General features: G+C 42.7%; 1 protein-coding gene across 4 annotated transcripts in view; it reads right to left on the bottom strand.

The window, feature by feature from the left end:
- The window catches only part of CYLD (CYLD lysine 63 deubiquitinase), a 59,820-nt gene extending 37,054 nt beyond the window's left edge, over positions 1 to 22,766 (bottom strand). For 2 of the 4 annotated variants that reach the window (XM_075837523.1, XM_075837527.1), the window contains exons 1-6: positions 18,233 to 18,534; positions 17,200 to 17,274; positions 14,644 to 15,262; positions 11,081 to 11,383; positions 7,677 to 7,782; positions 4,874 to 4,972 (exon numbers count right to left, since the gene is read on the bottom strand). In XM_075837523.1, coding sequence (XP_075693638.1) covers positions 4,874 to 4,972; positions 7,677 to 7,782; positions 11,081 to 11,383; positions 14,644 to 15,144 — 1,009 coding nt within the window. In that variant the 5' untranslated portion in view covers positions 15,145 to 15,262; positions 17,200 to 17,274; positions 18,233 to 18,534. Of the gene's footprint in view, positions 1 to 4,873; positions 4,973 to 7,676; positions 7,783 to 11,080; positions 11,384 to 14,643; positions 15,263 to 17,199; positions 17,275 to 18,232; positions 18,535 to 22,061; positions 22,500 to 22,674 lie in introns of those variants that run through there. The other 2 variants (XM_075837524.1, XM_075837525.1) reach the window with 2 other exon arrangements.
- Positions 22,767 to 27,956: the final 5,190 nt, after the last annotated feature.

Here is a 27,956-nt window from a genome sequence, read left to right as displayed (position 1 = left end):
TTGTCCTTTGTAACGGAGCTATATTTTACAATTCTAACATGTGCCCCTTTATATGGGAATAACTTGTAAATGCTTTTATTTATCGATTCTGAAATAGTTTGTAACACCTTGTACTTAGGCTGGATTCACACGAACGTTGCGTTTTTGCGCGCGTGAAAAACGCGCCGTTTCGGTTGCGTTGGAGTTGCGTGTGGCATCCGTTTGAGCAGCGTGATAGCGTATTTAACGCGCGTATGGCATGCGTTTTTTACGCGCGTCAAAACAACGGAGGGTGGAGTAATGGAGAGGGCAGCCTACAAAAAGACACCTTCTCCAACACCTGCTTGCTGTGAGCACATGTTCGCATCAAGATTTCACGTTACCTCACACTTTGGCCCGTGTTTGTTGTTTTTGGGTGGTTTTACAGGTTAAAAAACGACTATTGCTGCAGATGTCAGTGTAAACTGTGCGCATGTGCTCAGAAAGTGAAAAGCCACTTCCTGGTTTGTAGTTGTTTGGTCTAGTCTGCTCAACTCATTTACATAGACTTAACAAGTGTTGCGTGAAAAACGCTGTGTGTACGGAGGTGCTTCCGTGTGCCCTGCGTTGTTTTCACGCACCCATTGACTTCAATGGGTGCGTGATGCATTGAAAACGCTGAATCAACGGACATGTCGTGCCTTTTTGGCAACGGAGCAACGCTGCGCAAAAACCACGCACATGTCTGCACGGCCCCATAGACTAATATAGGTCCGGGCAACGCGCGTGAAAATCACGCGCGTTGCACGCGCGTATTTTACGTTCGTCTGAATAAAGCCTTAAGGTTAGTGGTAAATTTTGGTCAATACTTTCTCTGTTCATATGTAAAAAACACCAAAATTCATTGAAAATTCTGAAAGATTTGCATTCATCTACGGGTGTGGTGAGCATTTGGACCCCACATGTGTTTAATAGATTTTGTTAGAATTGGGCTGTGAAAATGAAGGACTTTTTTTTTTCCAATATGTAGTTTTAGCTTCAAGTAGTTTGTAGTTTTAGCACCCTACAATCTGTTCTGCAATTTCTTCTGAGTATGGCAACCCCCATATGTGTTCATAAACTGATGTTTGGGCACAACACCGGGTTCGGAAAGGAAGAAGCACCATTTGGCTTTTGGAGCGCGGATTTTGTGGATTCGCTTTCAGGTGCCATGTTGCATTTAGAGCGCTCTTGACGTACCAGTACAGTGGAAATCCCTAAAAGTGATTTCATTTTGGAAACTACTCCTCTCAAGGCATTCATCTAGTGGGGCAGTGAGCATTTTGACGTCATATGTGTGCCATAGATTTTATTTAGAAATAGGTCTTGAAAACTTACAATAATATGTAGGGTTTTTTTCAAAATTTGTTACGTTCACAAGGCTTAATAGGATAAAGAGCACCCCACAATTTGTCATACAATTTTTCCAGAGTGCAGCAATACCCCATTTGTGGTCATAAACTGCTATTTGGACACACGGCAGGGCTCAAAAGGGAAGGAGCGCCATTTAGCTTTTGGAGCACAGATTTTGCTGGAATGGTTTTTCACACGCCATGTCGCTTTTGCAGAGCCCCTGAGATACCAGCATAGTGGAAACCCCTGAGAAGTGACCCCATTTTGAAAAACGATACCACTGAAGTTATTTTATCTATGGTGTAGGGATCATATTGGCCCCACGGGTGTTTTCCAGAGTAAAAATTGCAACTTTGGAACAAAAATGTCATTTCAGTGCCCAATTTGGTGTGTCCTGCTTTTGTAACTGTGAAAAGACAGCTATATAATTATTATGCTGTGTTTCCTGGTTTTATAAAGACCCTACATGTGGCCCTAATCTTTTTTTTTTTTTTGCCTACACATACGACAGGGCTCAGGAATGAAAGTGCACATGTGCATTTGAGGCCTAATTTGGGGATTTACACATCATTACCCATGACTGTAGAGGCCCTGAGGTCAAAGTTACTCAAACCCTCAATAAGTGACCCCATTTTAGAAACTACACCCCTAAAAGGTATTTATCAAGAGGTGTATTGAGAAATTAGACCCCACTGGTATTTTACACAAATGAATACACAGCGGATGGTGCAAGCTTAAAATTTCAATTTTCCACGGATATGTAATTTCAGTGCACAATATGTTGTGCTCAGCTTGTGCCACTGGAGACAAACACTAAAAATTGTTAAGGGGGTTCTCCTGAGTATGGCAATGCCATATATGTAAAGTGCTTTTTGGGCACACTGCAGGATTCAAAATGGAAGGACCGCTATTTGGCTTTTGGAGCGCAGAATTTGCTTGGTAGTAGTTTATTTCTGGTTTTACTGGTATATCAGTTTATAATGTGGGGGCATATGTAATCTGTGCGGAGTACATCAGGGCATAATAATGGGATATAATAATGGAGTAAATAAATGATAAAAATGAATAATCAATAGAAGCAATCATTTATGCACAGGCCAGTGTCGCACTGATAAATTGTATCCTTTCTTATCCCCCTTTTGGTGCACACTCCGCACCTTCAGGCTATGTTCACACGGGGTATTTTGCCGAGTTTTTTGACGCGGAAACCGCGTCGCAAAACTCGGCAGAAACGGCCCGAGAACGCCTCCCATTGATTTCAATGGGAGGCGTCGGCGTCTTTTTCCCGCGAGCAGTAAAACTGCCTCGCGGGAAAAAGAAGCGACATGCCCTATCTTCGGGCGCTTCCGCCTCCGACCTCCCATTGACTTCAATGGGAGGCAGGAGAAAGCGTATTTCTCGCTGTTTTATGCCCGCGGCGCTCAATGGCCGCGGGCGAAAAACGGCGCGATAATTGCCGCGAAAATCGGCGTGCAGGGAGAGGAATATCTGCCTCAAAGTTCCAAACTGAATTTTGAGGCAGATATTCCTCCCCCAAAATACTCCGTGTGAACATAGCCTCACAGTTTGGGGAACTTCGTTGGGGAAGTGTTGTCCTGGTAAAACATGCGCGGCCTCGCTTCCAGCAAATGTGCTTGGGCCCCCTTCTTACTGGTTCCCAAATATTAGGGCCCTGATAATCACCCCTTGAAACAAAAGAAATGTTCCCCTTTGGCCTGCACATCTGGATGTTTTTTTCACCCACACCTTACGAGCCATAACTTATTTACATTTTTCCATCGTCTTAGCCACATGTGGGCTGTTTTTTGCAGGACAAGCTGTAATTTTATTGGTGCCATTTTGGGGTACATGGTAATTTTTGATTACATTTATTCAATTTTTTGTGAGGCAACCTAATAAAATTTTTTTTAGAAAAATCATAAAAAAAGGCAATTCTGCCACGGTTTTTGATTAATTTTTAAGACTGCATTCACCGTGAAGTATAAATGACACGTTAACTTTATTCTGCGGATCAATGTGATTACGTCAATACCAAAAAGGTGTACTTTTTTTTAATGTTTTTTTTACTTTTAGACAATAAAAACCCTTTTTTGTACAAATCTGTTTTTTGTGTAGCCATATTCTAAGCTGTAACTTTTTAATTTTTCCATTGATTGAGCTGTATGAGGGCTTATCTTTTGTGGCATGAGCGGTAGTTTTTATTGGCACCATTTTGGTGTAGATGCAAATTTTTGAATTCCTTTTTATTCCTGTTTTTGGGAAGCGAAGCAAAATCATAAACTCTGGCATAGTTTGTTTTTGGAGTTCACCGCACAGGATGAATAATGTGATAGTTTTATAGTTCAGGTCGTTACGGACGTGCCTATATCAATTATGTATAATTTAATATTTTCATTTTTTTCAAATAAAAGGACTTGATAAGAGAAATAAAAAATATTTTTTTTTATAAGTTGAAACTAATTTTTTCGATTTTCTTATTTTTACTTTTTTGTTTCTCGGGTGACTTCAAGATCTGAAAGTCTGCTCGCTGGTGTAATACATTGAACTATACCTCCGGCAGGGCCTTATATAGACTTCCAAACATTGCAGAGCAATAGGCCATTGTTAGGCCTCCAGTTGCCATAGCAATTCATCGACACCCCGTGATCATATCGCGTGGGATGCCGATGGGGACCAAACCATTTAACTGCCAATGAAGCTTTTTACCACAGCATCTAAGGAGTTAAACGACCGGAATCAGACCCAACTCCGATCCCGGCCATTACTGCAGTGTATCAGCTGTAGAATACTTCATCAGTGTGCTGTAAAGTTACTGAATTTTGCGGAAACCTCTTGCTATCTTTAACGTTCAGTTAGCCAGAGTGGGAGTCAATTACAAAGAGCAACTTTCTTGCTTGCGGAGTCTATGCATGGGGATTGGCTATTTGCCAGAGGTTTCAGAAGATGGACCCACTGCGATCAGGTGATCGATTAGACGGTCTTAAATAAATAAAATAAAAAAAGAGTCACGTTGATTTTCTCACCACTTTGAAACCCAAAACTCAAGTTTTCCTAGACCAAAAGATTTATTTCTTAACAAATGATTATCCTTTATGAACTAGTCAGTACATATTCTGCAGACCTAGAGAATCACGGTGAACCTATAATTTAGAATTACAGAAAGCCAATGTCTATCCAGAGCACTTATGAAAATGGCGTATAGAAAAAAAACAAAAAACGTGGCACATCGGCAGTGGGGATAACGAAAAAAGAAAAGTAGTAGGAGCCATTCCCATCCAGAAGTCTGACTCCCAGAGGCTCCTGGGCCCCAATGTAAAATATGTAACAGTGACGCTCACCTACCACACATCATTCATAATACCAGTCTCCTTATATAAGGCAGATACCTTTTCGGCCTCTATTTGCTCCTTGCACCAGAGCTGCTGACATCAAAAGGTTCTGACATACGATTAATCACAAACTTAAAAGTTAAGAATAATGCTGATAATTCATAAAATACAACATATTAAAAAGTAAAAGTTACCTGTGACCTTTGGTTTGCTGTGATTGGATAAGCTTTTTTCACTTCCACACCTTGATGCAAAGGCAAGTTTTAAAGGCCTTCTCTCCTGGTTTACAGATTCTGTTATCAACAAAGAAAAAAGTGTTAGAAGCCAACCTAAAAATTACTTTTATCAAATATAATTTAGCTTAAAAGGAATATCCATGTTCTTTTAGGCCTGAATCCCTTCCGTAGGAGGTATACAGCACTACTTGAAGAAATGTGCCCAGGGAAGCGCCGGACGTCACTGTCCATATATGGCGATGTCAGGGCCTTTCAACTATGGAGTACACAGCCAGAGCAAACTGATATATGGACAGTGACATTAGGAACTTTGAGATGCTGGAATCCTCGGCCAGAGAGTCGGCAATGCTCTGGTCGGGGGTTTCCGCTCATGGGGTAGGCCCTAACATCACTGTCCATATAAGGACAGTGACGTCAGGGCCTTCCACAAGCCCGGAATCCCGGGCCAAGTATTACTTAATGCTATTCCTGGAGACTCCGGCCTTTAGGAAGCGCCCCAAGGTTTACGTTTGCCATACAGTGGCATCCATCACACATAGGCTCACATGTTAAAAAAAAAATAATAACTATACCAAACAGTATACTTTTTTGTTGCGGAATCCCTTAGTATGGAATAGCGTAGTATACTAAATTATTCCATCCTGCAAAAATAAAAGGTTACCGACGTATACCAGCCTGATGGACAACAAAAGAATACTCTGAATAAACTGAGACGTATTGACACGTTTATAGTGTAGGTCGGGAGCTTTCCCGACGTACACTATAAACATAGGGAAAAAGTATGATGTGAATAAGGCTTTAGGCTGTGCTTGCAAATAGGTTACCTTCTATCAATTAACTAAAGTGCGGCATGCCTGTGGTCGAAATCTCCAAACTGCAATTCCCCTTTGGAGTTATTTATCGGCACTAATATCTAACAACTAGGATACGGTGTATACAGATTTGAGCTCGATTTCCCAATAAGCATCCAACAGGAGCTGGGAGACCGATGCGGTTAAATGCGCACAGTGACACCAAGCAGAATTAAAGGGGTTAACTAGTTTGGAAAATATATTTCCAAATACGTAACTCTCGCTGGAGGACCCAGCATGTGCTGGCCAAACTGATCAGATTATCATATTGGAAACCTTCACACATAGGAATTGTCTAAAGTGGATAAAAATAGTGCCACCTATTGCACGGGTTTTGGGATGTGTCCAATCAATTCATCAGGAACCTGTTGAACGAATTAGGCCTATCCAAAAATGAGTAGCTCTCTCCCGTTTTGTTGTTTTTTATAGGGGATTTCTGTTTGTTGGAACAAGAGCTGAATCACTGAAGAATAAAAAGTTCTGCAATTTGGAATATATTTTGTTTCACTTTGTCACCATTTTCAAGATCTCTACTTGCCGTTAGTGAATTGGAACCTTATTTACATACAGGAACTGGAAACGTATTTACTTCTTGCCACTGGAAGATTGCTACATTTGTAACCAGTCTAGACAAAACTCTAAAAGTTACTATAAAGGCCCTATTCACAGTTTTCTTTTGCAGGCGGAAAAATCTGCCTCAAAATTCCTTCAGGAATTTGAAGGCAGATTTTGACCTGCCGGCAGAACATTTGCCGTGTCTTTTGCAGCGTTTTTCGCCCGTGGCAAATGAGCAATGTGGGCAAAAAACGCCGTGAAAAACACGATCTCTGCCTCCCATTGAGGTTAATGGGAGGTCAGAGAAGGAAACACCCGAAGAAAGGGCACGTTGCTTTTTTGTCCCGCAAGCGTTTTTTACCGCTCGTGGGAAAAAAATAAGCCTCTGCCTCCCATTGAAAACAATGGGAGGCGATTTCAGGTGGTTTTTGGTACTGTTTCCGCATCAAAAACAGGGCCAGAATACTCTGTGTGAACATACCCTAAAATTATCAGCGCATGTAAAATGTTTAGCTCACAGAGAATTTTGCCATTCAGACAGCAAGCAAAAATCTTATAGTTTATTAAAAAGTTGCAGAACTTTCCAGAACAGGATTAAGCTTTATTTACATAAAACTGGAAAATAACCTTTGGGCTGTGTTCACACCGAGGTTTTAACACCTTTTTTTTTTTTTTAAATCTCAGTTTTATGCCCTGGAAAACGCAAATAACAAAATTCTATGTAATGGCATTGATTAGTTTGAACATTGCATTTATATACCGTGCAGTTCTGCAATGCTGTTTAAAGTCCTTTCCGCCGCATTTATTGAGTGATTTATTTGCGGCTTTATCCCATTGACATGAGTGGTGACAACCACAATGAAAACCGCATTGTATTTAAATGTGCAGTTTTTTACTATTTTTATTTGCAATTCCGCAATGAAATTAAAAAAAACAAAACAGAATTTAATTAAAACTGCAATGGAGATGCAAAAAAAAAAACAAAACAACAAACTAAGTGCGGTAATAAGAGCCGCATACAGTTTTATAAAGCACTACACTACGCATTTTTAGTTCGGTTTTCCGTGGCCACATGTGAACGTACTCTAAAAACTTACAATTATATTCAAGGGGTTCTTCAGTTACGTAAAATCTAAAATCAGTGAATGGTCCCTATCGTGAAATAATGACTAATGGGTCCCAGCACTGGCTTCTATGCCAGACATCTTGCGTAAACCCCCTGATTTCAATGGACTGTTGGCCATTTTTACGGCATTGTTGGATGTGGCAGATCCCAGACCCCTCAGTAACAGGTCAGAGAATAGGGAAAAAAAGGTAGTGGCGTAACCTAAAAAGTCAGGACATGGTGTTCCTACCTGGGATGATATCATTGATGTGCAGAAGGAGAGTGCTCTCCACACTAGCAAAGCTACACAGCTGGATTCCATTATAGCGACCATCCCAATTCCCAATCGGATTGTCCTATAAAGAAAAATAAAAACATAAATCCCAACTGTAAAAGTTTAGGGATAGGTCATTGTGTTAGGAAAAGAGAACCTTCCTGCTGGAGTCTATGCTGGAAAAGTGGGGAGAGAACTGCTCGCTAGGTCACTGTCAGAGTACGATGCAGCTGCACTGTGTACATTCTCACTACCAGCTGCTTGTAAAACAAGAAAGTTTCAGAACTGCTTTTTTTTTTTAGGTCAACCACACTTCCGTCACACCACTCAGAATAAAAATTTCCACTGTAAATTGTAAGTAAAATAACGCCAAGGCAGCTATATTTTTGAGACAAACTGGGCAACTGAAATAACTTATACCTTCTCAATGGTAGCCCATTGTAACAAAAATATCAAATCTCACAAACAAGCAAGTATAAAAGCAACAAAGAAAAGAACAATAGAAAAAAAAAAACAATTTCAAAAAGGTCATACAATTTTTGGGGGAAATTTTTGGAATTATCGCGATAGGACTGCGATGTGTGGACTCCCCTTTTGCACAGTATCATTTGTATAAAGGGGTATTCCCATTTCCGGCCTTTTATGGCACATGGAACCCTGGTCCTGCCTGGTTAGAAGGCCACCGGGTCTCGTCGGAGAATGAGTGAAGGGATGGACTCCGCTTTCCCCCTTTACTTTTATGGGAGGTTCTGAAACACCCAAGCAAGAAATGGAGAGGGTGCACAGCCACTTCTCCACGTATTTTCTGCCTGGACGCAGCAAAATTGAGGCTATGACATAAATGACTGTGATGGGAATATTCTTTTAAAAGGGTAACTAAACTTTAAAAAAAACATTTGACATGTCAGAAGTTTTTATTGGTGGGGGTCTGAGCACTGAGACGCCCATCTATCGCTAATACGAAGCAGCGGAAGTGCTCAGGTGGGCGCTCTGCCGCATGGTTTCTGATAGGCTTTCTGTCAAGCCTATACACCGCTCCCAGGAAAGACTATCAGAAACTAAGCGGCACATCGTTTACCTGAGCGCTCCTGCCGCTTTGTTTCAGCGATTGGTGGCAGTCTCATTGATCAGAGTCCCACCAATCAAAACTTCTGCCATGTTTTTTTTTAATGTAAATCACCCTTTAAACCTGCATAAAACAATGAACATCACTGCAAATATTTAGCTTTCTTTATCTTGTGCTGCTTTTAATTATGTGATGTCTTATTCTTTGTTGAGATAGAAAGCTGAATATAAAAACAGCTGGATTCCGGTTACCAGGGAGTAGTGCATTGTGGGAGCTTGGGTGAAAGTTGCACACCAGTTAAACGCTGTGAAGTCGCATAAATGTGCAGAATGCATAGATAAAACAGATTGTAAGAAGGGACCAGCAGAATTTTTAACTTTGGTGTGAACAGAAAAGAAAATTTGAAACTGCAAATCTTTTTTTTCAAAAATATTAAACGCATAAGTAGGGAGGATTTGCAAACATCCCAATGGACATTGATGCATAGCAGTGACCTCTCCAGTTTAGATAGTTAATAAAGTGCTCCATATAATAAACCATTTTCTCATCAACACTATTTCCACAAGCTGCCCTGTGATGCAATATGTACTTCTTAAAGAGGCTCTGTCACCAGATTAGAAGTGCCCTATCTCCTACATAATCTGATCGGCGCTGTAATAGGAAATAGGGCACTTACAATCTGGTGACAGAGCCTCTTTAAGCCCATATATAATATATATTTATTTAAAGTATTGGTATGCTAAAGCATTAAGATTTTCCTTACCTAGAACTAAGGGGCTTAGGCCAACCCCTGAAAAACAACCCCATAACATTATCCCTCCTCCACCAAACTTTACAGTTGGCACAATGCAGTCAGGCAGGTGACGTTCTCCTGCCGTTCGCCAAACCCAGACTCGTGCATCAGACTCCAGATAGAGAAGCGTGACTCATCACTCCACAGAACACGTTTCCACTGCTCCAGAGTCCAGTGGCGGCGGCTTTACACCACTCCATCCGACGCAAGGCATTGTGCTTGGTGATTTAAGGCTTGAATGCAGCTGCTCGCCCATGGAAACCCATGCCATGAAGCTCCCGACACAAAGTTTTTGTGCGGATGTTAATGCCAGACCAAGTTTGGAGCTCTGCAGTTATTGGGTCAGCAGAGCGTTGGCAAATTTTATGCACTATGTGCCTTAGCACTCGGTGACCCCGCTCTGTAACTTTACATGGTCTACCACTTTGTGGCCGAGTTGCTGTGGTTTATAAAAACGCTTCCACTTTGAAATTATACCACTCACAGTTGATTGTGACATCTCTTCCCTCCTAGATATTCCACCAACTGACTTGTTGCAACGGTGGCATCCTATTACATTACCACGCTGGAATTCAGTGATCTCTTTAAAACGACCCATTTTTTCACAAATGTTAGTAAAGACAGACTGAGGTGCTGGATTTTATCCATATTCCGTTCTTTATTTATTTATTACAGCTCCCTAGTTTATCTACTCAGTGGTCAAATCAGAGGATTCTTCTCTCCTGTCATTCCGCAACTTTCTGGCCCATATTTTTTCACAATACCTATGGAGTTTGCAGCATCTCCACATTGGATTAGAGTGGATGAAATTCCGTTGTAATAGTGTGGTCTCTCATTTGGGACCCCTCCTTCTCCACCCCCTTCTGTCAACCACAGCACAACAAAGAGAGGCTGTTGCTCTGGAGGATCCAGTACATCCAATGCCTTACAATAGGTTCTGTGTATATAGGGTTTCTTTTCCGCTGCAAGGAAATTTAAGAATCGCAGGACGCTTCCCCCAGCAATTGTGGTGCCAGGGACCAGATCTTACAAACCCTTTAATACAAAGGACAGTACATGATAATGACATCACACGGTTCTATTACGGTGTAGAAATCTCAGAAATCCTAGGCAAATTATTTCCTCAAAAATATGCGACTACCAATGCAGAGGAGTAAATAACCATCTAATTCTCAACATACCACGATATCGAAGAAGAAAGTCAGAAAAATGAAGCTTTGTAGTGAAATCTATATATAGTCCTGGACTCTAATCCAAGCAGTGGAAACATCTGAATAAAGGTTGTATGTTCCCACCGCGTCTGCGTGGATTTCCCCCGAGTATACTGACTTCCTCCCAAACTCAAAAAAACATACCGATGGGTTAATCAGAGTTCTTTTAATTTGGCCCTAGTGTTTGTGAAGTTATATTGTGAGCCCCATTTGGGACAGGGACGGATGTGAATGGTGACCATCTTGATCAGCGCTGCGGAATATGTTGGTGCTATAAAATCAACAATGAATGTGTTATTAGGACACTTACCATATCTACTCCAACAAAATACCCAAGGCTTTCTTTCCCAGGTAACACGTCGCAGAAAATAACTGTTCCAAATTCCATACTCTCTCCGATTTTCAGAGAGACTCGCGAGTTGATCTCCAGAGGAGGGATTTCTGTTGGGTTGATGTCTACTGGAGACGCGTAGTCACTTTCCAGTTCATCTTCATCTTCCTCACACAGTTCTAGCTTGTCAAGTGCAACAAACACACCGCACTCATCATCACAACGGAATAACTGCTTTCCCTGGTATGAGCCTTCTGTAAATCCCTGACCACGGCCATCTTCCTGATGGATGAGAAACGGAAGACATTTAAAATTGAGATATTTCATTTCTGATATAGCACCTTCATCGTCTGTGGTACTATACATGTGGTATCACATGCTCTGCTGTATACTATACTGACCACATGTATAGATCACCTCCAGCTTGCAGCCACTTTAGTTCGAGAATTGCCTAAATAAAAACGCCCTTCCTGTTATTGGGATAGATCGTTTTAGTCGTGGAGTGTGCCAAAGGCAATTTGAAATTCTGAACTTCCCTGTAAGTTATTACTGGGTTGCTGCCGGTCTATCTGCTGAAGGGATCAATTCAGATAATAGCAACATATTAGCGGATTGTTATTTAGGCAATTCCCGAATATATTCTTAAAGCAACCCTCTGGTCCCGGGACAACATTTTAAATATGATGGTGTATATGGAGTAATATCACCAGCTGATGCCCTCCAGTTGTACCTCTCTGCAGTGGATCCGCCGTTTTAGGGTCCCCTCTATGCTGTCCAAAAATGGATGCAGAGCTTCTTAGATTACGAGTCTGAGACACTCCCACTGTTCTCGGATTGGCCAGAGCTACTTAAATTAGCAATTCTGCCCAATCAGAGGGAGTGTCTTATACTAAAATGGCATAGAGGGGCAATTGAAGGGCACCAGGTAATATTAGTCTAAATACCCAATCACATTAATAATTTTGTCCTGAGACCGGAGGGTCGCTTTAAGGCCCAGTCCACACTTTGCTATAGTAGAACTGAAAGCTTTATACTGCTCCTTATCGGATCCATTCATAGAGCCTAAAAAACGGAATCAAGGAGTGAACCGGGCTTTACAATCTGCTGACATCTGTGTCGGAGGCTCTGTTAGGAGTCTACTTTGCTGGACAAAACAGCACATCATGCTGCGCTATTACGTCCGACAAAACGACGGACGCCATGATGGAAACCTGAAAGAACCTATTAGTTTTGTCAGGCGCTGTGGTTTTCTGTCATGCAACGGATCTGGCAGATGCAGTTTTTCATTGTTCTGCTCCTATGAACAACGTGAAAACCCGAATGCAGATGTGAATGAAGCCTTAGGCAGTCAGTTAGTTGTAAAACTCGCCTGCAATTTATTAGGGAAAAAAACCTGACTACTTTACATCGGATTTCAATCATTGTGTCCGAGAGCATGCCGTGTGTCAGTTTTTTATGTGTAGCATCAGCGATCATCAGTTTTCCACGTATATTTAAAAAAAAAAAAAAAAAAAAAAAGTACTTTCTTTTAAGCTTCCGCTAGCAGCTTATCAGTGATCCATTTTCTGTGCACAGACCGTCTGAATTGGCCCATTGATTTTAATGTGTCAGTGATCAATACAGAACACAGACGTGAACAGCGCTCGCCCTTCAAGGACTCCTTCGTGCGCACAGGACGGAAATGCTGCAGAATTTCCGTGCGGCAATTCCGCAATGTAATACAGTGGCAACAAAGTTTATGAAATTTGAACAAATTGACCTGTGGTGATGAGGTCGAAATGTTAGACTTTTGCTTCCAAACACCATGTTTTTATGAGACGCAGAGAAGGTGAGCGGATGGGATCTACATGTGTGGTTTCCATCGTGAAGCATGGAGGAGGTGATGGTGAGGAGGTGCTTTGCTGGTGACACTGTAGGTGATTTAGTCAAAATTCAAGGACCACTTAACAAGCACGGCTACCACAGCATTCTGCAACGACACGCCATCCCACCTTGTTTGCGCTTAGCGGGACCATCATTTGTTTCTCAACAGGACAATGACCCCAAACAGACCTCCAGGCTACGTAAAGGCTATTTGACCAAGGAGAGTGATGGAGTGCTGCGTCAGATGACATGGCCTCCACAATCACCCGACCTAAACCCAATTGAGATGGTTTGGGATGAGTTGGACTGCAGAATGAAGGTAAAAGAAGGCAGCAAGTGCTCAGCACCTCCGGGAACTCCTTCAAGACTGTTGGCAAACCATTCCAGGTGACTACCTCATGAAGCTGAATGAGAGAATGCCAAGAGTGGGCAAAGCGGTCATCAAAGCAAAAAGGGGGCGACTTTGAAAAATCTAAACATTCTGGTTTAACACTTTTGTTAGCCACTTAATGCCATGTCTTCAATATGAGAAAAAACAAAAAAACACCACAAGGAATGAAATTAAACTTTTGACTGGTACTGTACCCAGTGTTAAAATTCAGCTTATAAATGCCAACCTTTGGACCGCAACTGAGGGAGAGCCATGTTGGTCTGCATATATATTACCTCTAAAGTGATCTTCATACGTATGTAAACGATAACCCAACCCCCATGGCCACGGTCTGTGAGACCATTCTGCCAATTTGCAGATTAATGATAAATTTTATGCCTCTGAATGGAAACAAGCATTTTTCCAACCACTGACTGCAAGCAGAGATCTTGTGAGGAATTGAAACACAAAGTACACATTCCATATAAAACCCCTTTAAATGGGTTTGCAGTTTTATATAAATAAAGCCTCATCACTATATAGATCATTGTCTAGACTTGATATAATTGTATCCATTTCTCAGCTGAGAGCAGGATTTGCTATACATGGGTTTGCGGCCTGTGAATATGAACCAGCGTGTTCTCATTCACTGACAGCAAACGAATACATTGAAAATAGCGAGGATTTTTAAGGCCTCATGCACATGACCGCATTGGTTATGTGGTCCACAAAGCCACGTGTCTGTTGCAGACCACAAATAACCATTGTGCATTTGTGTGCCATCAGTACTGGTGAATCAGCAAACCCGGACCGTAAAATGACTTTTCCTGAGTTTTTGCAGTCCAAATTTGCGGCACCGATCAGTGTAAATCACGGTCGTGTGCATGGGGCCGTAGAAAAGAATGGGTGTGCAGATTAAAACGCAAATAAATTGTGGCCGTAAAAATACGGTTGTGTGCACGAGGCCTAACAAAGTGTATTAGAAAGTTATTACTTTTAATTTATACACAGATTTATCTTTCATTTATATAAAACAACCAGGTTGTCCAGATTAGAGAAAGGAAAAAAAAAAAAAAAAAAAAATTTCTTCTTTACTAGAAACAGTGCCTGTAAAAACGGAGACTGTAAAAACCATTGGGCGATATGGCAATAGTTGTAAATGTGCCCCACTGCTCCTGTATCGGAGTTGCCAACCTCTATAACTGGGCCAAAGATTTTTATTTTATTTTTTAAAGGAAAAGGGGGACAGACATTGTTCCTTACTGGGGATTTTCCTCGTATTTACAATAAGCAAGTACCAAAAACTTACCAATAATTCCACCCCAAAGAAAATACCAGTGACCGATCTTTCTGGCAGTAATGGTCCCCTATACCGCACGACACCAGGATAGTGCCCATCTCCTGGCCTCAGGAAGACCCTCACTGCGGACCCAGTCTCTATCTGCAAGGCTCTGGAAAGTCTGGCCTTGTTTTTGAACAGACTATAGCGCTCCTCACAGTTTGTAATAGCCAGAAGTAATTCCGCCAGCTTCTCCGTAATCTCAATAACATCTTTGTCATCCACAAAGACGAGCGTATGGGTCTGATCCAAGATTTTCAGGGCAATCTGTACTTTTTTGCTCTTGGATGGGATGCTCCTGCTGTGCGCCGAGCGCTCCTGGACAAACTGTCCAATACTCCCCCGAGGAACCTTGATCTGTTTTTGGGTCTGTTTGTCAAGCAAACTGCACTCCTGGACCAGTAGGTAAAAAATCCGTTCTTCCCAATAGGTAGAGCTGCTTTTCTCTTGACCCCAGAGATTTGAACTCATTGTGACAAGTCAGGATTCAAGGAAGGAGTTAAGAAGTTCCTTGGCTTAGATGATCTTATATATCCAATACTGTAAGGCTGCCAAATCCATGGTCCAAGAAGATGAATGAGCGTCCAGACTAGAGGGAAGAGTAAAATATGTACACACATGAGTTATCAGCATGGTCATCCTACGTTAGTCCCTGACATTTAATACTTCCAGTCTGTCCGCACATTTAGGTCCCTGGAACGCGCTGCAGAGATCCGTAAACTGCAGAAACAGCCCCATTCAGATGAATGGAACAGGGTTTGTTTGGCATTTTTTTTCAGCCAGCTATTGGCAGTTTTTATTTTCCTATAGACATCCATTGTTTATCTAATCCCCAAAAAAAGATTTAGATTTTTATGGGGTTTTTCAGAATAAATCATGTGTTGCAAAGAGAAATCTTTAAATCATACGATTTGCAGTGTCAAGACAGATATAGATAGATAGATAGATAGATAGATAGATAGATAGATAGATAGATAGATAGATAGATAGATAGATAGATAGATAGATAGATAGATAGATAGATAGGAAAGCTGGCAGCTCCTTCAGGGGTTAAAACACATCTTTCCTAATGAACGGTGCATTCACATGTGCAGGTTTTGTTCAGGTTTTTCTATGCAGTTTTTAAAGACAAAAACAAGTGTGGATGATAAAGGGAGAGAAAAGTATAAAGCGCAGATACTACTGCTCCGCTTGTATGAATCCACTGGGGGTTTTGGCTTCAAAAACCGCATAAAAGAAACTGAACGTGTGAAAAGCTGAAGGGGAATCTGCAGTAATGCAGAGTGTCGGGGGAGGGGAGTGCTTTATAATTAGGCACATGTATCATTCAGGCGTCTGGGCGACACTCCTTATAGAAGCTGTAATGGGGATTATACTGGTTGTCACCCAGGAACTATTACAATGAATTGTTAAGCGCTCAGCTACACTCTGAGGTAAAACCATTGAGGTACATGACTAAATATTAGATACTTAATAGGTCGTGGATTTTTGAGAGATTTTTTGGTAGTGTAGGCCTACAGTGGCGCTTCAACAGGAAATTAAGACCACAGGTTGTTATCGGCAGAAAGAACTGTACATTTCGCAGCGTCACATAAAGCATTTTACAGCCATAAGTAACAGGTATTCCCCGAAGTATAAAAACCTATTCCACCGCACACCAATAAAGAAAATCGAATACGTAACAATTTCAGAATAAATTGTAAAAAAAACATACATAGACGGATGTAATCCAGGGAAATGGCTGGCAATGAGGCTGCAGGGACGCTGCGATACTACGGGAACGCTTCCCTCACCAGTGACTCTGTTCATAACAATGTTTTAGGAAATCGCCACTCTTTAAGGGCAAGTTCATGCAGAGGTTTTTGTCGGGCTTCAGGATTTTTAAGGCAATGAATCCAATGCAAAAACCGCGAGCAGTTTTTAGTCAAAAAACGCTTCAAACGAGCGGTGGAGATTCTTTCTGCCTCCCCTTGATTTTAATGGAGGTTAAGAGGCAGAAACCACTCCAAGAAAGGGCAGGCCGCTTTTTTTTTATTTTCACGAGTGGTCAAAAGCCATACGAAAAAAAATAAAAAATGCCTCTGCCTCGCCTTCAAATCAATGGGGGGGACATTTGAAACTTTTCAGCGCCAATTCCAACGCAGTTGCTGCCTCAAAATCAGTGCCAAAAAAAAAACTGTGCAGAAATTGAGACATGACGGTGGTGCATTACAAAGAGTTAAATCCACTGTGAAAATTTCTGCACAAGAATGAGACTGCTGCGGATATGGATTATCCCCAGCATGCCCAGATTTCTGCAACATGTGAACGGGGTTTTGAAAATCCGATCTACATAAATTGTATTGTAAATCTGCAGCAATTCCACCACATCGGGCAAATTCGCCATTCAGGATTCTGGGAAAGTTGAGAGAAAACCCCCGTGAGAGCATGATGGGACTAAATTGTAATATGGGATCTAGTAGGACAAAATCGAAGGATCTGGTAGATAACGCTCCACAATAAAGAGTTCATGATCAATACTCGTACCATGGTATCCGCGGAGTACACGCGAGGCTGCCGCTGCCTTTACTCCACAGTATCAATAGTTTATCATTTTCTCCACTACAAAGAAAAAACTGAAATTATTAATAAGAAAATAGATCGAGAAAGAAGCAAAGAAATACGTGAATATTCAATCACTCTAAAAAAACTGCAATTAAAGCAAAAAAATAAATAAAAATACCCCAAAAAAACAACACTACTATTAAGAAAATGCATAGAATATAAATACATTACAAATCCAGCATTATTGGTTCCTGTTGGGTGCCGGATTATCAAATATTCTGGATTACTGGACAAGCATAAAAAAGGCCTTTAAGATGTATAACGAAGGGTAGTAAAGCCTCGGGATAAAAATAAAATACTTGCAGACAATACACCTCAGATTGTTTTTAGTCAGAGGAGTCTCTTGTGTTTTATTTTTCTGGCTTTAGGATTGTCCAGACTATTATGCAGTTTTGTGCTGGATTAGCAGAATTTCTGGATTACCAAATGTTGTTTTCACTGCAAATCTACAACAAATCTGCCAAATCTGAACATGTCCGTATGGGTTTCTAGCCTCCGGGTGCTGGAAGTTTCCATTCATTGATAGCAAACGGAGATCTTGAAAATAGTGAGGAATTGTAACACAAAGACAAAGTATATGAAGAAATTGTATAACTCTTTACTAGACAGGTGATTATATAAAACCGGAAATCCCATGTAGCGGTTTGGCTGAATTGTAGAATGACATTTGATGAGAGGTGCAGCAGGTATGGCAGCACAGCGCTCGTGTCTACTTTATAACAAGGTTTAGGATTAGAGACATTTTATAAATGTCGCAGACATCGCTCATATTAGCGACTTCTTTAGTACTGGTGAGAAGGGGGCGTGGTCATCAGCACATAACGTGACATGTTTATACCGGTGACACGTCGTATACAGACACATACGCTCCACTAGTCGCAGCTTCACAACATGCGCCACACTCCGCGTCATGTGATATTATCAGGACGATGATCCTCATATCCCCGGTACTCACCCCTGCTGCTCCTCAGTAATGGCTGGGGGAGGGCATCAGGCTTCTTCCTGCATTACATGAGGCAGCACATCAGGACGGACAGCTGATCACCAGCCCCGGGGGGGTCCGAGCGCAAGAAGCCTCCAGTACACAGCGGTCATGAGGGCAGAGGACGGGGATCACACATGGGGGAGGGGGGACTGTGATCTCCGGGATCTGACGTTTGTAGTGCAGGTGATCGCTGTGGTTGATCATAGATGCCAGATCCCAGGCAGTTGAAGGACCTTCGATGATGTCATGTCCATATGATCAGTCACATGACCACATGGGAGGAGTAAAAGCAGGGGGCGTGTCGTAGTACTTGTTTACTAACCACTATGGAGCTCTGTTATCACTGGCCTTTATTTCTCCGCATGTAGCAGAGCTGTGTGTGTGTAAAGAATATATGTGCAAAAGAGCCCTGTGTGATACGCACATAGTAGAGCAATGTCTGTGACGAGGGTGTAGCAGCGTTGTGTATGATGGAGATGTAGTAGAGCTGTGTGTGTGTAGTGGAGATGTAGCAGTGATAATAGGTGGATGTAGCAGAGATATGTGTAAACAATGTATATCTAGAAAAACTAATGTGCATGTAGTAAAGTTGTGTGTAGTGTACGTGTAGGAGAGCTGTATGTATATGTATAAAAGTTACGCATGTACAGAGAAATTGTATGGGTAATGTGAATGTAGCAGGGCAGGGTGTGTAATGTATATGTAGCAGTGCTATCTGTGTAAAGGCAATATGGCGCGGTATTCTAATGTGAACGGGCTTGTGTGATGGTCGGCCATCATATGTTACTGAAGCCCTGGTCTGAACCTGTCAGTCTCCCCAGCACGTCATGTTTTCAGGATCTCCTTGGTACAGGTGGATCATTGTCTGCTTCAGAGAAAATATGCGCTTCTCAACAAGAAGGGTATGTTCACACGCAGTGGTTTCAGGCGTATTTTGGGTCGATTACGCCTTGAAAAATGCCTGAAAAAACGGAAGCATAAAACATCTTCCTATTGATTTCAATGGGAAATACTGCATTCCGACGCGTTTTTTTACGCCTTGTTTTCCAAAAACGGAGCGTAAAAAGATGCCTGCGAAATACAAGTGCATGTCACTTCTTGGGACGTTTTTGGAGCCGTTTTTCATTGACTATTGAAAAACAGCCCTAAAAAAACGCAGCGAAAATCGCGAGTATGATTAAAAAACGGCTGAAAATCAGGAGCTGTTTTCCCTTGAAAACGGCTCCGTATTTTCTGACATTTTTAATATTGTGTGTGCACATACCCTTATATTGAAACACCAAGAAGGAAAAGTTTTGGAATTGTAGATATCACAGGATGGACAGACAAGTTAATGATATGATGAAAAAATGGAAAACAATTATTCCAAACATCTTGATTTATTCAGTATCGAGTATGAGCGTCGCGCAGAAATACACGCACTTACACGCCATCAATGAGGTTATTAATGGTTGTCTGAGGAATGTTATGCCACGCTGAATGCACTTGGGCACGCAAATCATCAAGTTTGTCCGCTGGCAGCTTCTTTAGCAATTGCCGACTAATTATATCCCAGGTGTGCTCGATGGGAGACAAGTCCGGAGAGGCTGCAGGCCATGGTAGCACATTTAGGCCTCGCAGGCTTCTCACAGTAGCACGAGCAACATGCAGCCTCGCGTTGTCCTGTTGAAAAACGGAGAAGCGGACGTACCACTGGTTCCACGACCAAATCAATGTAACGCCGAGCTATTAGTGTAGCTGAAATAAAGACTATAGGGGTCGTACATTATGCCACCAAACACCAGGAGTAGGACCGGGTGACGTTCCCTTGTGAAGGCCTTTTCATGGCGTTGCCCACATGGTCTCCAGATCAATCCCCGGCTGTCATTGTGTCAGTGGGACTCATTGCTGAAGAGGATAGACCACCATTCCAGCCTCCATTGTCGTCTTGCTGTGCACCATGTGCATTATATGGTACAATAAATGTTGGGGTGGAAAATAAAAAAAAAACTATTTCTCACTTTGTCTTTACGGCGTTCACTGTGCAATTAAAATGACATGTTAGCTTTATTCTGTTTGTCACTACAGTTACTGCAATACCAAATTTATATATTTTTTTCGTATATTTTACTACTTTTATAAAGGAAAACACTAACTAAAAGAAGCTTTATTTTTTGCCGCCAAATTCTGAGAGTCATAACTTTTATTTTCCCATCGATTGAGCGGTATGATGGCTTATTTTTTGCGGGATGAGCTGTAGTTTTTAATGATATCATTTTGGGGTACATGCAAGTTTTTTTATTCCATTTTTTGTGCGCGATGAGGTGGCCAAAAAACAGCGATCCTGGCGTTTTACTTTATTTTATTCTTTTTACTGCGTTCACCATGTGTGTGTGTAATAGTTCAGACTTTTACGGATGCGGCGATCCCAATTATGTTTATTATTGTTTTTTTTTTTTTACTTATGGTATGTTCACACGGCAAACTAAAAACGTCCGTAAAATACAGAGCTGTTTTCAAGGGAAAACAGCTCCTGATTTTAAGCCATTTTTTGATGCGTTTTTGACGGCCGTCTTTGGAGTTTTTTTTCTATTGACCCAATGAAAAACGTCTCAAAAAGGTGACATGCATTTCTTTTTACGAGGCATTTTTTTGTGGGCCGTTTTTACAAACGGTCGCGTAAAAAAGTTTTTTAAAAATTTTCTTCATATAACTGATTTTTACTTGTTTTATTAGTCCCCCCCAGAGGACTTGAACCAGTGATCGTTGGATCGCTAGCACTATATACTGCAATACTAATGTATTGCAGTATGTCGTCTTTCTGACAGCCTTCTATTAAGCCCTGCCAGAAGCAGTGTTTAATAGGCGCACAAACATGGCAGACCTGGGGGCCTTTATTAGGCCACCGGGCTGCCATAACAACCATCGGCACACCACGATCACGTCGTGAGGGGGGGGGGTGGATGAACTGTCAGAGGGGTCCCCCCTCTTTCTAACGCTTTAAATGCAGCGGTCGCTATTCACTGCGGTATCTAAAGCGCTAAACGCTCGCTACAGTGAAGTGTCGGCTGTATCATACAGCCTCCACCTGCATTGTGTGGAGCAGGCTCAGCCCGTGAGCCCGCTCCATCCTTCCCCTACCTGGCTGTGACGTGAGTATACGTCAAATGTCGGGAGGGGGTTAAACTAAAGTGCAGAAGTGCTCAGCAAAGCGCTGCTGTGCCCCTTCAGCTGTGGTCGTTTTTGCACGGAGAGCAGATCAGTGTACGGACTCATAGACTTTCTATGAACACCGCTAACTATGCACCTCTCCAGGCAAAACCAATCCCAGCCAAGGGGGGGTTATAGGTTATCAAACTTTGGTTATTTAACCCTGGCTATTTAAAGGGGTTGGATCACCCTAGACATTGGTGGCATATCGCTAGGATCAGCTAGGGTCCAACTGTGTGATCCAAAGATCGCTAGAAACAAAGTGGCAGTAGTGCTAGGAAGTGCCATGACACTTTACCTGCCGCCAGCTCCGCCCTTTTTGGTGCGGTTGTAAGGACGACTATTATAGTTAATGTCCATGCACAAGGAGGTTACAGCAAACAAAATGGCATAGCCGTTTTATAGCGCCACTGCAACTTTGTTGGCGCAATCATCGGCGGTCACAATCGGCAGGGGTGACCCAACCCCTTTAGGAACCCAGGTAACATTCTGTATGTGCAAGATAAACTTCACCGAAATAATTTTTTGTTGGTACAATATCAACAAAAGAAATCATCCCATGCCCACGTCTGACGGAGAGGATTACTGAAGGTTCGGATGTGAGTTTTACCTTCTACTGATAACTGGTAGAAGTGTGAGCTCAGCCGCCTCATCTCATCTTCTGTATGCTGTCAGCACAACAACAATGGAAAGTGGCTCTTCTCTCCCTAAAATAGTATGGTTATTATCACAGCTATAATTACGATCTCACGGTCAGCATGTGCATTGGAAGCATCGCCCACCCATGCATGATTAAAATAGCATACTGCGTTTGTTTAACCCATTCATGGGAAATAGATTCAGGAAAGGTGCTCACTGGCTCCTCAAAAATCCCACAATATGGCCACTACGAACACATTGGGCTATGCCTTGGGGCTTATTCAGACGAGCGTTGTTAAAACTTGTCCAAGTTCATCCCATGAAAAACTGAAGATTTTGCATTGGTCTTTTCTGCGATTGCCTTCAGTTTGTCAGTTTTTTCCATCAGTGTGCGATCTGTTTTTCACATCTGTGAAAAAAAACAGAAGAATGTCAGGGGCCCCCCAGGCTATTGCCTGGGGGACACATGGTCGCACGGCCCCCCATAAGTTGTTAATAAAATATGTTTTTTTTGCTTGGTATGTTTTTCTCTCCCCCTTTCCCTCTTTTCTCCATTTGTTATTTTATATTAGAATGGTACTTACCATCGTGGTGTCCCCCGGGTAAGCTGTGCTGGTGGCACGAGCCGGTTTCCAGATGTTTCTGTCTCTGGGCAGTTTGGAGTTGGTCCCAGCTGATTGGACCTAGGTCAGCTGTGCAATTGCATGAGCAGGTTCTGGCAGATTCTATCTCCAGGCAGTTTTGTGGGAGGCCAGCTGATTGGTCATTGATAAAATCCTAAAGGCGGGAAAATTGGACATAAAAGGAGCAGTTCATCGTGGTCAAGCAGCCAGTTTTTGAAGATTGGACCGTCGCCCACCCTCCCGCCCTATTGTTCTTAAATTCCTTCACGTCACGTTGTTTGTTAGAGGAGTTTGTCACCCAGCTAATGCTGGGCGGACTTGGTTTTTATTGGTCAAAATATTTATATTTTATTATTTATTCGATTATTTATGGTTATTCTCTTCGAATTATTTTATCTTAGGTTACCCTTAATAAACACCGTGGCCATTTTTTATCCAAAGAAACTGTTGTCATGTTTTATTTCATTTTGATTGAGTATTGTGGGGTTTGTGCTACCATGTCTTCAGTTGTCCCAACCCTCTGAAAACACCCACAGGACGGCCATTTCCTTTTGCTTTTAGCATAGAGAGCATTGTGAGATATTTATTGTGCACATTTTTGGCTTGTGACCATGTTTTATATTCAGGACCACACTGCTCTGGCTCTACTTCCTGTCTCAAGGTAACAATATGTGAAAAGCAAAATGGTTGGCATACATGTGGTCAGGGGTGTTGCTGGGATCTTAAAAGATCAGGGAAAGATCTGCCTGTTAGACCCTGTATCTAAGCCTACCACAAGGTAGACATAGATACAGGGCCCCAGCAGACAGTAACGTTATACTTACCCTCCTCTTCGGCTCCGGGCGCAACAGAGGTCCTTACGCCACCCGGCGTTGCGACGTTGTGCGTGGCGCATAGCGTAGTGACGTCATGACGCGGGAAGTTGTCAGTACCTCCGCTGCACTCGGGAACGAGAAGGGTAAGTATATTGTTATTACTATAGTAACAGGGCTCATGTAGTTTATTACATAGGCCCCAGTTACTATAGCAACTTTTTATAGACGAGGTGCGGGGGGCCGCGGGCCCCCTGACTTTGGGACCCGGTTGCAATTGTGACTGATGCGATCCCTATAGCCACGTCATTGAATGTGGCAGTCATCCGGGGCACCAGGTCAAAAATCCAGGGATTGGGCCCAGAAGGTCCGGTGTTATCGACGCCACTGCGTATGGCGTTCATTTTTCACACAGACGCACTGCCTTCTACTAATTTTAGGCCCTATATCACATTATAGCAGATACAAAGTGAGAAGCATTCACAAAAGCTAAGGTTGCAAGAAAACAATGGTTGGTTGTAAATTGGCGTTCGTGTATGTTTGAGGTTCGAAATCATGGAATTGGGCATGGAAGCAGGTATACTCTCCGGTAAGCTTGGTGAAATGCCCTTAGCCAGGTACAGACAAGTTTCCTAGGGGTGACAGTTATTTTACCTTTGCTGTGTGGACAGAGGTCTAAAGATGAACAACTCGTTTGTCTGCTCTACTATGTCTTACCTATGTTTTAAGAGTCAATAATCATGCAGGTCTAAATCCATGTACTGCATTAGTTATACATCATTGTCATGCATTATAGATTATGTAACAGCAAATCAATGCACAGTTTCCTTAAAATGTCATCTATGAAAAAAGTTATTGGTTTTCTGCAGCAAGGACAAAATCCATAGGCAATGCAAAGACATATTCCTAAAAAAATAATTATCTTAGGGCTTATTTAGACGAACGTGATATACGTCCGTGCAACGCGCGTGATTTTCACGCGCCTCGCACGGACCTATGTTAGTCTATGGGGCCGTGCAGACTGTCCGTGAGTTTCACGCAGCGTGGGTCCGCTGCGTAAAACTCACGACATGTCCGATATTTGTGAGTTGTTCGCGCATCGCGCACCCATTGAAGCCATGGGTGCGTGAAAATCACGCGCAGCACACGGAAGTACTTCCGTGTGACGAGCGTGATTCGCGCAACAGCAGTAAAAAGTATGAATGAAAACAGAAAAGCACCACGTGCTTTTCTGTTTGCAAACAGAGTGTCATAATGATGGCGACTGCTCGAAAATCACGCAGCCACGCATCATACGCAGCTGACACACGGAGCTGTCAAGTACCTTTTGCGCACGCAGAACGCCGCATTTTTTGCATGCGCAAAAGGCACACGCTCATGTAAATCCGGCCTTAGAGTGTATTTATATGGGTCGTTTTTTGTTGCGGTTTTTATTGATAGCCTATCATTAGGATAGGCTATCAATATGAGTTCGGGGGGAGTCAGACTCCCGGGACCCCTGCTGATCAGCTGACTGAAGGTCCGACGAACGCCGATGTCCTTTTCCCAGTTTACAGGCACAGCGCCGTACACATCCGGAGCGGCTGTAACTGGGATTCAAGTTCCGGTGCTATTGATGTGAATGGGACTGAGCTGCAATTCCAGACACAGCCGCTACCGATTTGTATGGCGCAGTGCCTGGTAAACACTGAAGAGGCTGAGGCGGCAAAAGCCGCAACCTCTTTAGTCAGCTGATCGGCAGGGGTCCCGGGAGTTGGACCTCCACCGATCTCATATTAATGGACTACCATAAGGAAAGGCCATCAATAAAAAATGTCCGGACAACCCCTTTAATATGGAATAGATAAAAGTTCAGAAAAAATGACAGCCAGTCCAGACCACAATAAGTCTAGAAAGCTTGTCCCCTTAATCTATAAACATTAGCCGGCCATGGAGAAGGGACCTTGATAGGGCTCTGTCAATAGGTATCACAGGTGTATCTGAGGATACAAGCATGAGTTGGCACTTGACCAGGTGAAACATCTGGCACAAACAATTCCAAAGTAAAATAAAATTTATATAAACACCTACCGCGCCCAATCGGTAACTGTTGCGATGCATTTCCTCGCGAGTATTTCTCATGAAAAGGATCAATATTTCTTGGTTACAATGCCAAATTTAAGGTGGGGTTGCTTTTAGTCATAATACCCAGTTCCATGTTGTCACGTAGGGTTCATGGACCCACTGGGCCGTACCGCCTTGGCGGTATGGCAGCTGGACAACAGGGCGCAGGTCAGAGTCTATAGTTTATATTGGGTACCTGTGGCAGCTCGGACAGTAGCAAGGCAGGCTTAGCAGGAACTAGGCAGCAGGTAGACATCAGGCGTGGAGAAGCAGGACAGGCGTGGTATACAACACAGCACGTCACGGCTACAGCTAAGCACGGCACTAGATCAGGATACAGGAACAGGAAACACTGGGAGCAGGAGACACTAGGGGACCATTTGCAAGACAGACTAGGAATACAACAACAAAGCTCAGGCGTGGGAGGATGGGGCTGGCACCTTCTTATAGCCCAGTGTGCTCTGGACCAATTAGCTCAATCACCAACATGCTTGCGCTCTGGCTTCTCAAGTCTGGACTGAGCTCGTGAGTGCACCCTGGTGGTCACTGTGGAGCAGGACGGCCGTATGTGCAGACATCTCTTGAGGGAAGGGCGTCGACTGGATGGAAGGAGTTCGTGGTCAGCGACCACGGACGTTACACATGTCCCAGTGCCATCCAAGGTGCATTAGGTGGATTGGCAGGGATAGAAAGGTCTAGACTTCAAACAGCCATTGCAGCTGGTACAGCTCATGTTGATTCTGGCATTAGTGTACCCATTGTGGAAGGGACTATCCTGCTGTTTGCTGCTTAACAAAAAACAAATTAGCAATGGCAAAGGGCATCGTAACTGGTTCTAGTAAGAAGGAAGCCTGGCAAAGATGTAGTTATGGCTTGCCCGCTTTGGTGGGTGCTTGCTTACTTTGGTGTACTGATTGCTGAAGATAACCCCTATTACTACCTATCATGAACTTACTGCTCAGTAGGATGTAAAATGTTGTATGTACATACACTAAATACTTATATCTCACTTATATTTGGAAGTACAGAACAGACAAAACTATTAACAATAGAAAATGACAGACGAAAGAATGAATGTTGAAATTGCACGTTAATAAAAAGAAAAACAAAAAAAAAGAAAAAGAAAACAGACGTCCATTCAATTGTACATTAAAAATCAAGTTCCTATGGATTAAATATACCTAATAAAATAGATTTTCTAACACCAATTTTCCGAGAAAAGACGATCAGAAATGAAGCGGCTCAGCGCTCACACGAGCACTTCTGTGGCTTTGTTTTAGCGATCGGTGCGGGTCTCAGTTCTCGGACCCTCACCGATCAAAACTTCTGACATGTCACTATGACATGTAAGACATTTTTTGAAAGTTTAGTTACCCTTTAATTATATGCCGTCATGTCAACAGATACACATAATACACATGACTATCATTTGAGTCAGCGGAAAATTTAGGTGATTAACACAAATTAAAATAGTATGCAAGAAGCATAGTATATAACAGTTAGGCCCTGTTTACACAGAGTTTTTTGACGCGGATACCACATCAGAAAATACGCCAAAAACGTCTGAAAACATCTCCCATTGATTTCAACGTGAGGCGGAGGCGTTTTTCCCGCGAGCGGTAAAACCGGCTTGCTGGAAAAAGAAGCGACATGGCCTATCTTTGGGCGTTTACGTCTCTGACCTCCCATTGACATCAATGGGAGGCAGAGAAAGCATTTTTCGCTGCGTTATTGCCCGTGGCTCTCAATGGCCGCAAGCGAAAAATGCGGCAAACGGCGTGCTGGCAGATCTCAATCTGCCTCAAAATTCCATCTGAAAATTCCTGCAATAAAAACTCAGTGTGAACATACCCTTACATAACAAGTATATAACAATTACAAAATAATCATAGTACTCTGAGATTCACAATATTTTTGGTTAGAACATCTTTGTTTAAGCCAATATACTGTGAATATACATACACTATATTGACAAAAGTATTGGGACACTCTTAGGCCCCATGCACACGAACGTGCTTTTGTGGCCGCAATTCCCCGAAAATACATGGGAGAATTGCGGCCCAATTAATTTCTATGGGGCCATGCACACGACCGTGGTTTTCACGGTCCGTGCATGGCCCGGGAGCCTGGACCGCAGAAAGAACGGGCAAGTCTTATTACGGCCATTGAAAATAATGGCCGCGGCCATGTGCATGGCCCGCGATTTGCGGGCGGCTCGCGGCTGACAATCCGCTGCCGGCCGACCCAAAAATCACGGCCGTGCACATGGCTACAGTCGTGTGCATGAGGCCTTAGGCTTTGTCCACATTTGCGTTGGGGTTCCGTCTG

Source organism: Rhinoderma darwinii, chromosome 9, assembly GCF_050947455.1.
Source record: "Rhinoderma darwinii isolate aRhiDar2 chromosome 9, aRhiDar2.hap1, whole genome shotgun sequence".
In the NCBI taxonomy this organism is placed as follows: domain Eukaryota; kingdom Metazoa; phylum Chordata; class Amphibia; order Anura; family Rhinodermatidae; genus Rhinoderma; species Rhinoderma darwinii.
The sequence above is the reverse complement of the archived record's forward strand: the minus strand, read 5'-3'. Positions and strand labels throughout refer to the sequence as shown.